At 46.2% G+C, this 10,325-nt stretch overlaps 2 protein-coding genes across 2 annotated transcripts; one reads left to right on the forward strand and one right to left on the reverse strand.

Moving 5' to 3' along the window:
• The first annotated feature begins 1,854 nt into the window (after window positions 1-1,854).
• Window positions 1,855-3,225, forward strand: LOC119368796 (probable glutathione S-transferase GSTU6). The gene is made up of 2 exons (XM_037633953.1): window positions 1,855-2,184; window positions 2,379-3,225. The coding sequence occupies exons 1-2, from the start codon at window positions 1,855-1,857 to the stop codon at window positions 3,138-3,140; spliced, it is 1,092 nt and encodes a 363-aa protein (XP_037489850.1). The 3' UTR covers window positions 3,141-3,225.
• Window positions 3,226-4,039: 814 nt separating this feature from the next.
• Window positions 4,040-5,404, reverse strand: LOC119368797 (probable glutathione S-transferase GSTU6). The gene is made up of 2 exons (XM_037633954.1): window positions 5,028-5,404; window positions 4,040-4,665 (listed from the first exon to the last, which is right to left on the reverse strand). Exons 1-2 carry the CDS (start codon window positions 5,346-5,348, stop codon window positions 4,240-4,242), a joined length of 747 nt encoding a protein of 248 aa, XP_037489851.1. The 5' UTR covers window positions 5,349-5,404; the 3' UTR covers window positions 4,040-4,239.
• Window positions 5,405-10,325: the final 4,921 nt, after the last annotated feature.

Genomic DNA, 10,325 nt, shown 5'->3' on the forward strand with positions numbered 1-10,325 from the left:
TATATAGCAGAAAAGAAAAAAAACTATATAAAAAACTACTCGGAAAAAATAGAAGAACAAAATAGTTGTGATTAACTTTACTAAAAAAATGAGCATAGATGCTTATTTTTAATGACTTATTACAAATCAGAAATAAATAGAAAAAAATATATATACCAGAAAAGAAAAAACTATATAAAAAACTATTCAGAAATAAATATAAGAAAAAATAGTTGTGATTAACTTTACTAAAAAAATGAGCATAGATGCGCTTATAGAGAAAATTCAACCTAAATTCATAATAAATTTTTACAAACTTCAAAGAAATTCAGTATGAATTTAGGTCAAATTAATTCCCTCTATAAGGGCATCTATTTTCATTTTGAGAGGAGCTCAACAAGGCAGAGAGGGAGGGGCTTATAAACAAGTGTGAGCGCCCTTCGGTTGGCGAGGTGGGACTAAACACTGACCGTAACGAGGACCAACCCTTTAGTCCCGGTTCGTGGCACGAACCGGGACTAAAGGGCAGCCTTTGGTCCCGGTTCAGGCCACCAACCGGGACCAATGGTGGTGGCCAGGAGCGAGGCCCTTTAGTTCGGGTTCGTCCCACCAACCGAGACCAAAAGGCCCAGATGAACCGAGACCAATGGCCCACGTGGCCCGGCCGGCCCCCGGGGCTCACGAACCGGGTCAACTGCTCCCATTGGTCCCGGTTCTGGACTGAACCGAGACTAATGGGCTGGCCCTGCCTGGACCATTGCCCCCTTTTCTACTAGTGATTCCCACTCCCATCGGAGTACCATGAGCCTCTACACGTCAAGTTTGGCCAAGTTGTGCTGCGATGGTTCCTCGGCTGCGGGAACACCATGGGGCTGGAATTTGAAGATGAATGTTGGAGGAGCATTTGCACCTTGCCTTTCCACTCTTCATCACCTTCGACTACACCAATCGGGGCCTCATTGCCACCCTCCTTCAAGCTGCCATTGGTTTTTGTTTTTGAGGAACCCAAAGCTGCCATTGGTGGTTGTGAGATAGATTTCTTCAGGGCCAGACTGGCAAAATCTAAGACCCTGTGCCAAACTCTAAAAGGGGTCCTATGTGTGGATACTTGTGATACTTTGAATTATATTTATTCATAGCTCCTCTATGAGAGTGAATTAAATTATCTATTTGTGAACATCTTTTCAAATTCATTTTTTTTGCAAATTATTGAACAATTTCTAAAATCCAAGATTTTTTTTGCAATCCGAAAATATTTTTCAAAATTCGTGATTTTTTTGAAATCCAAGAATAAAAATCTACCAACATTTTTATCAAATTCGCAAACATTTTTGTATTTGTGAACATGTTTTGCAAATGGATGATCACTTTTTAAAATTTGGATCATTTTTTCAAATCGTGAACACTTTTCAAATTTGTGATTTTTTGAAATCCAAGGACATTGTTTATTCTTCAAAATTTTGAACATTTTTTGAAATTATAGAACATTTTTAATTTCGAACTTTTTTAAAAATCACAAATATTTTTAAAAATTCAAAAAATCAAATTCGTGAACATTTTTTGAATCCCTTGATCGGCATACCAATGCGTGGTTGGCCGGAGTTTGCTCGCACCTGTCCTGAGTCATTCAAGAGACCGTGTTGATGCTTGCCAACTTTTCCAAAGCGAAGAATAATACGTACTACTACTAGGTAGGTTCATTGACCAGCCAAGCAATTTGACCCTCGTGTCCATCGTCCTTTTGCTCTGCTCGACTAGTCTACAACTCTACATATACACACTTCTCCTTCTATCAATCCAACAAACAACCCAACACCAACAAGGGAAAAAACACACAGAGCTAGCTAGCTACGTGCAAAGTTTGAGTTGATCCAAATGGCCGGAGGAGACAACCTCAAGCTGGTGGGCATGTGGGCGAGCCCTCACGTCCTGCGAGTGCAGCTCGCGCTCTGCCTCAAGGGCCTAAGCTACGAGTTCGTGGAGATGGAGGGGGAGCAAGGCCTCGAGAAAAACAAGGGGGAGCAGCTGCTCCTCAACAGTAAGCTGCCGGTGCTGATCCATGGTGGCAAGCCTATCCGTGGGAAGTCGTTGAGCATGATACAGTACATCGATGAGGCCTTCGTTGGCGCCAGTCCATCCCTCCTCCCGGACGACCCCTCCGAGCGTGCCATGGCTCGCTACTGGGCTGACTTTATCGATGACATGGTATTATGCTAATTTTGAGACGATTGAACTTTTTTTACTGGTCTCACCATCAACCGCACAAGACTTCAAAACATTCTACACGCATGATCGATCGACTTTAATTAATTTCGTCGTCTTCGTATGCTTTGAGTTTTTTTATGGTAATTATATACTGCGGGCGGTGTTATTATAGCTTGTACCCTGTGTATGTGCAGCTTGTGAAGGCGATGCACATGGCGGCATGGGGCAAAACGGACGGGGAGAAGGCCAAGGGGAAGAACCAGGTCGCCTCCGCGGTGGAGACCCTAGAGGGAGCCCTGAGAGAGTGCTCGAATCCCTTCTTTGGAGGCAACACTGTCGGATATGTGGATGTCATACTCGGTGGTCTTCTTGGGTGGGTGCGCGAGACCGACGCGATGCAAGGTGTCAAGACCTTCGACGACCCATCCATGACGCCTCTCCTCGCTATGTGGGCAGACCGTTTTTCTGCACTGAAAGAAGTCCTGGTGGTCATGCCAGATGTGGGAGCGTTGGTCGATTTTGCCATGCCTACGACATGTGCTCGCAGCTCTGGTCCATTGGGCATCGCCGTTTCCATATATATGATTGGGGTTCTTCTGCAAATGGTGGCGTCCTATCTCACTTGGTTGGGTCGAGCCGAGGGCAAAGGAGATCCCCAGGACGGAAACCCTTGTTCTCGCCTTCACTGGTTGACTCCAGGAGCATTACCGTATTGGGGTTGCTATGTCCTTGAAGGCCTGGACTTCGTGACCAGTTCTATGCCCACGCTGTTTCTTCTATATGTTTTCGTGAAAGGTTTCAAGAGTAGTATGGTCAGGGTGCTGCTGATGGGAGTCCCTGTGTTAGTCGTCACATGGTACTTTCTTACCCTCTACAAGCCGTGTGGCCCTGACACCTTAAACATTACTACAACATTGATGAGCATGTTGCCGCGCCCATCCATATTTACCGAATAACTTCAAATAAAGAGGAATATGGCGACACATAACAGGATTGACGTGCCCTGTGTTAGTCATTTATTTTGAATAGAGTTTCGTTGTGTACATCGTCAATGCAGAGATGAGGAGCATTGTAAAGAAACATGGGAGCTTATTATAATAAAAGGATTGATTCTTTCTTTTAATTTTCAAAAGGTGAAATTGTCCAGAAAGATGAAATCATCGAGATCTGGTGGTGTCTTTAGGTAATAACGGTCATGAGGTGGCTTCTTCGGTCAGTGAGTTGAACTCAGAGACCGAAAATGCCTTGGTTATATTACAGAAAAACGGCCTCTGAGACCCCCGTCAAGAATGATGATCTGGATGTGCTCCTAGTAACATATATTCATCACGTGTGAGGGGCTGAATCTTGAAGAGAAAAGGGTACACAAAAATCATACATGTGTTTGGCATTCCTGAAATGATACTCGACCCTCTCTTTCTCCATTTAATTCTACGTTACCACATCAAAATTGCCTAGTTGGCATGCATGATAATACTAGTTATGATACTCCCATTAGACGTAACATTATCTGATCCATAGCCCGGCTAAATGTCAATTGTTTATTTCTCAACTACTTTTCGCGTGTCTTTCATCATTGTATCAACATCCAAGACAAAACATGGGTCAGAACCAACTTTTTCATCTAAAAACACTAATACTTCATTTTCAGGTGTCAAAAAATATTTCCCCGCGGGCAAGCGACATTTCTCCACATGAGTTGTATGTTCCACTGGCAAAAAAAGGCAATAGTGACATCCAGCTCTTTCTAGGAAGTGCCATCCTTCCTGTGTGTGTATCCTGCTACTCATGATAAACACAATCAAATTTTATTCAAGTGACCCTCAACACGCTGAAGGTGAATGGCCCAGAAAACCAAAAAAAGTATGCCTCACAGTGGCTAATACCGGACAATCCCATGAGCCGCAGTATGACCACGTTTCATTGAAAGAGCGCAGACGAAAAGAACAACATACAGTATGTAGCAACACCAATACGGTAACATTCTCAGCACTAGGCAGTGGAAGTCAGAACAAAAGGAATCACCATGGAGCTCCCCTCTGCCGCCACCTAAAATCATCTACTACATGCAGTCGCAATTTGCACAAGAAGTGAAGACAAAATTAAAATAACTTGCAGGGATTCACGGGAGCAGTGAGTAGGCACCGGCCTGGCTAAGTCGACCAGCTCGCCCACATCTGGCATGAGTCCCTGAACTTTTTTCAACGAACAGAAGCGGTCCTGCCATGCGAGTAGGAGCGGCGTGGTGATAGGGTCGAAGGTCTTCATGCTGGGTTGTCTCTTATCGGTGACGCACAGCCATGGAAGAAGGCCACCGAGCACCACATCCACATATCCGGGGCTATCGCCTCCGAAGAAGGGCTTGGAGCACTCTCTCATAGCTCCCTCTAGCGTCTCCATAGCGGCCGCCATCTGGGCCTTCACCCCTGCCTTCTCCCTGCACGTTACGCTCCATGTCGCCTTCTCCATCGCCTTGACGAGCTGCAGATGCACACGACACAAGTTATAACAGGACCAGCACTAAAACCGTCATTAAAAAGTGCAAAGCATATACGAAGTCGAAGAGAAAGCAAAACTAATGACAATCACACATGCGACATGCTTATATATAACACAGAGACCCCAAGGTGAAACTCTTATGCAATTATATATAATCAGCTTGATGCGATGATATGATTAATGAGAAAGACTTCTGTTATCAAGAAAAAGATACTCCCTTTGTCCCAAAATTTTTGTCTTACATTTGTTTAGATACGGATGTATCTAACACTAAAATGTAACTAGATACATCCGTGTTTAGACAAATCTAAGATAAAAATTTTGGGACAGAGGGAGTACAATACCGTGTCATCGATAAAGTCACCCCAGTAGCGAGCAATAGCACGCTCGGAGGGGCCTTCGGGGAGGAGGGAGGAGCCGGCGCCGGTGAAGGCCTCGTCGAGGTCCTGGATTAGGCTCAACGACGTCCCGTAGACAGGCTTGCCGCCGTGGGTCAGCACCGGCAGCTTACTGTTGAGGAGCAGCTCATCGCTCTTGTAGTTCTTGAGGCCTTGCTCCTCCACGTACTCGTAGCCCAAGCCCTTGAGGTGGAGCGCGAGTCGTACTCGCAAGACGTGCGGGCTCGCCCAGGTCCCCAGCAGCCTCAGCTCGTCTCCTCCGGCCATGTCCTAGCTAGCTGCATGGTGTCGAGCGATCAGCTCAATTAGGCCGGTTAGTTTGCACGTAGAGCTAGGTTAACGTGTGCTTTTGAGTTTTGATCTTTCTTGTTATATATGCCTTCTTGAGGACATGTGGACCAAATTATTGGGTTGATCTATGAAGTACTGCCTCCGTCTAGGTTTATTGGTCCTCATTGTATTTCGTGCCAAATTTTAACCATAGATTAAATTAACAAAATGTTTACGCGTGTCACCAAACATTATATTTTTGAAAATTATGTTCAAATACGAATCCAATAAGATAATTTTACTTGACATGCATTAACATTTTGTTATTTAAATCTTTAGTCAAAATTAACACAAACTACAAAAAGGACCTATAAATCAGGACGGAGGTACTATGAACCATATCTTCCTAGCGGTTCTACTATTCTTCGACAAGAAAAGTATTCAAGTGTGACCATATGCCAGCTGGGTACACGTCTACTGTTCTTTGACTTTGACTAGAATTCCATTATTTGAACATTGTTCGAGCACTCATCAACCTCACCTCGTGGATTGTACACTACCCATTATTGCAGTCGCCATCGATCTGCTGGCAAAGTACAGTCATGTGCCTACCAGGAAACATCGAGGAGACTTAAGAGAAATGTTTGGATACTTTTAAGGGATTGAAAATCTTGGATTATTTTATATAGAGAAGAAGGAACCATGACCTATCGGTGCTAGGCTATCTCTGGCGTTGGGTACCTAACTATCTACTTCCTCCATTCCTAAATATTTGTCTTTTTAGAGATTTCAAATGGACTACCACATACGGATGTATGTAGCATATATTAGAGTGTAAATTCATTCCTTTTGCTCGTATGTAGTCACTTGTTGATATCCCTACAAAGACAAATATTTAGAAACGAAGGGAGTATCACACATACGAGTCATGCACTATACACGTTACCACTGTATCATCAAAATAGTCTAAACAAAGTCTTATATCGGCTTCAACGAACTGCTATGAAATCATACTAAAACAACAGTGTAGGACTTTGACCAATGACGGACCACATTCAGTTGACGCGGCTTGAAGTCATTAGCCCAGAGACGCTCCCCTCCCCCGCGTCGCTCTATCCAGGGTGACACGGGCGGACCGTCAAACCCTAGCCGCCGGCCACCCCCAGCCCTCCCCTCCTCTCGCCGCTGCCGGAGGAGGCCCCGGGCGAAGCCCCAGGGGCGGACGGCGGATGGCGGGGTACCTCCTGCTCGGCTCGCGGCGGTTGGCGGCGGTTTCCGAGTGCTGCAGCGGGGGCGACGGGTGTGGCGGCGCGGCTGGGTGGCTTATTTCGCCGACGTGGTGGCGCCTGGTGCTGCCCGTGGCCGCGGTGGGCGTGGATCTGGGCTGCCCTTGCTCCCAGATGCGGGTGCGGTGGCCTCCGACGGGATGCTGTGCTTCCCCGTGCATTTGGCTGCACGGGATCCCGGTCATCAGCCACCATCAAGCCACGCCCCTCTGGTCATCTCCACGTTGCCCTGCTTCTGCAACGACGGTTCCCAGGGGGATTTCCCATGGCTGTCGTCCTCCCCGTCTCTCCCAGCAGATCCAACTTCGTCCTCGCGCGGTCTCACCCCGTCCATCGCAGGTATACTCCCTTCCGCCAGAGTTGGTGTCCTGAGGTTGAGCCTCGTCTCCGACTTCCTACTGCCCGTTGGCTGTTGAAACGTTGGTGTATCCGGGCTTCTCAGGTTGAGGTGGGGATCAGTGCGAAAGCTCAGCGACGGCGTCGCCTACGGGCGTCCTTGACCTGCTTGCAGGCGTCGCGTTGGACTCCCTCTCTTGCTCGTGGTGGGCTGCCGGGGATAGGTAGGGATTGAGCGAAAGCTCCGCTCTGACTTGGTCAGCGCTGGTAATGACGGCGCCTGTGGGCGTCGTGCTCTTCCCTGGAAGCGTTGCCATTTTCCCCCTTCCCTTGCAACATTGGTTCCCTGAGTGTGGCGTGCTCGACGAGTCTTGGACCAAGCAATTTCCTTTGGTGTGCATGCTAAAGACCCCCCCCCATGGCTACCATTGTGTTGCAGCGAGCTTCGTGCTCTTGGTGTCGTCTCGGTTCATCTTTGTTCAATGATGACGCAGGATGCCTCCCCAACTTGTTAATCGTTTCAAATTTCCGCGGCGGAGCTCCCTGTTGAGGTTCGTGTTTGGTTTAGGCACTCGTTGACTATGGATGCTCCTCTGTTGCGCCGTGGGGTTTGATACGCACGCCGGTGTGGTGCGTTAGGCCGATTGTGAAGTCTTGGTATTGTGATCCTTGAGGACATCCCACATCTACTTGTGTCTCTTATGTGTTGGTCTTTGGTCAGCTACCTAGGTCGAGCCTTGTCTTAGGCATTTTTCTCTCTTCTTCTTTTATCCTATGGTTTTCGGCTTGTTTTCCTCATAAACGGGTCAATTTGTTAAGGTTTTCGATCCGGTTTTCCTTATAAACTGGATCACTCTCCTGGCATTATGGCCACTTTGAGTAATATATTCAGGTGGAGGACTCCTCCCCCGGTGATTTCTCAAAAAAAAACATTCAGTTGACGCATACAAGTCCGATGGTGTTTGTTGAGTTGGCATAGATCGAGATTAGGATTTGTCACTCTGATTGTCGGAGAGGTATTATGGGCCCTCTCGGTAATGCACATCACTATAAGCCTTGCAAGCAATGTGACTAATGAGTTAGTTGTGGGATGATGTATTACGGAACGAGTGAAGAGACTTGTCGGTAACGAGATTGAACTAGGTATTGAGATACCGACGATCAAATCTCGGGCAGTAACATACCGATGACAAAGGGAACAACGTATGTTGTCATGCGGTTTGACCGATAAAGATTTTCGTAGAATATTAGGAACCAATATGAGCATCCAGGTTCCGCTGTTGGTTATTGACCAGAGACGAGTCTCAGTCATGTCTACATAGTTCTCGAACTCGTATTGTCCGCACGCTTAACGTTCGATGACGATCGGTATTATGAGTTTATGTGTTTTTGATGTACCGAAGGATGTTCGGAGCCCCGGATGTGATCACATACATGACAAGGAGTCTTGAAATGGTCGACACAAAAAGATCGATATATTGGAAGGCTATGTTTGGACATCGGAATGGTTCCAGATGAGCTCGGGCATTTACCGAAGTACCGGGGAGTTACCGGAACCCCCTGGGGAGTCTATGGGCCTTATTGGGCCTTAGTGGGACAGACGAGGAGGCGGCCAAGGTGGGGGCGCCCCCTCCACCCCCCCCCCCAAGCCCAATCCGAATTGGGGTGGGGGCCGGCCCCCCTTTCCTTCTCCCTCTCTCCTTCTTCCTTCTTCTACTCCAACTAGGGAAGGGGGAATCCTACTCCCACCGGGAGTAGGACTCCCCCCTTGGGCGCGCCATGAGAGGGCCGGACCTCCCCTCCTCCACTCCTTTATATACGGGGGAGGGGGCACCCCATAGACACACAAGTTGATTGTTTAGCCATGTGCGGTGTCCCCCTCCACAGGTTTTCACCTAGGTCATATCGTTGTAGTGCTTAGGCGAAGCCCTGCTTCGGTAACTTCATCATCACTGTCATCACGCCGTCGTGCTGACGAAACTCTCCCTCGACCTCAGCTGGATCTAGACTTTGTGGGATGTCACCGAGCTGAACGTGTGCATATCGCGGAGGTGCCGTACTTTCGGTACTAGGATCGGTCGGATCGTGGAGACGTACGACTACATCAACCGCGTTGTCATAACGCTTCTGCTTTCATCTATGAGGGTACGTGGACAACGCTCCCTCTTGCTATGCGTCACCTAGATGGATCTTGCATGTGCGTAGGATTTTTTTTGAAATTACTACGTTCCCCAACAACCCCTTGATTAGTTGCTCCTCCTATACAAAGCTTAACGTGCCGCCGTGATAGATGACGCGCCACATGGGTCGTGCCTCATCCAGCTCCTCTCGTCCGGTCGCCAACCCGCAGTTTCTTTTTCCTCGTTTGTTTTTCGTTCTATTGGTTTGCCAACTCAGAAGAAACCCGATAGGTTTCATATTAATTTTGGAATTTTGGTGAAGTAATAAAAATATCACAGATTGGAAAAACTGTTTTCAATTTGAAATTACAGTGACTTGGAAAAAAGTTCATGAATTCAAAAAAAATGCCGATTTAAAAACATTCATACATTTGAGGAATTTAAAAAACATGCATGAACTTGAGAATATTTGCGAATTGAGAAACAATTCATGAATTTGAAAGAAAACGAATCACAAACTTGAGAAAAAAGGTAAACGAACTTGATTGTTTTCGTCAATTTGCAAAAGAAGTCCACGAACTTGAGAAAAATGTTCACATATTTTGAAAAATGTTCGTGAATTTGAGAAAAAATCATGAATTTGAAAAATGCTCATAGTCTTAAAAAATCGTGAATTTTGATAAATCTTTATGAATTTGAGAAAAAAGTTCACGAATTTGAAAAAATAAAAACGGAAAAAGGAAAACAAAAAAATGCAGTATTGTTATTTATGAAAAGGCTGAAAAAAACGAAAATGTTGGTATTGATCACATTGGTTTCGTCAAAAGTCAAGTCACAAGCTTTGATCGAATTTACTAAATGGGAAACGCTTGCCTTTAGCCGGCGGATCGCACGCGAGCAATCCGCCGCCTATGCTGTGTGACGCGTGTCCTTTTCGTGTCCTTTTATGCAATATCATTTGTGTTGCAAATTGCATCCCGCAGTGACACCCATGTTGGAAAAAAATGCAGATGAAAAACTGTAAATATTTTCTGGAGCATCATCTGTGTTGCAAAATTTATTCCGCAACGACACCGATGTTACAAAAATAGTGAAGAAAAAAACCCGGCAACATCACCTATGTTGCAAAAGATTTCTGCAACCTAAGCTTTGTTGCAAAGGATTCTACAACACAAGCATTGTTGCAATGATGAGAACAGTGCTGGATGCTGGGTAGTTGTAGATATGACGGC

This window comes from Triticum dicoccoides, chromosome 2B, assembly GCF_002162155.2.
Source record: "Triticum dicoccoides isolate Atlit2015 ecotype Zavitan chromosome 2B, WEW_v2.0, whole genome shotgun sequence".
Taxonomy (NCBI): Eukaryota; Viridiplantae; Streptophyta; class Magnoliopsida; order Poales; family Poaceae; genus Triticum; species Triticum dicoccoides.

Excerpts from the sequence above, each read along its gene's own strand:
- LOC119368796 (XM_037633953.1), top strand. The coding sequence starts at position 1,855 with ATGGCCGGAGGAGACAACCTCAAGCTGGTGGGCATGTGGGCGAGCCCT. Across the intron at positions 2,185-2,378 it reads CTGACTTTATCGATGACATG|CTTGTGAAGGCGATGCACAT; the intron begins GTATTATGCTAA and ends GTGTATGTGCAG.
- LOC119368797 (XM_037633954.1), bottom strand. The coding sequence starts at position 5,348 with ATGGCCGGAGGAGACGAGCTGAGGCTGCTGGGGACCTGGGCGAGCCCG. Across the intron at positions 4,666-5,027 it reads GTGACTTTATCGATGACACG|CTCGTCAAGGCGATGGAGAA; the intron begins GTATTGTACTCC and ends GTGCATCTGCAG.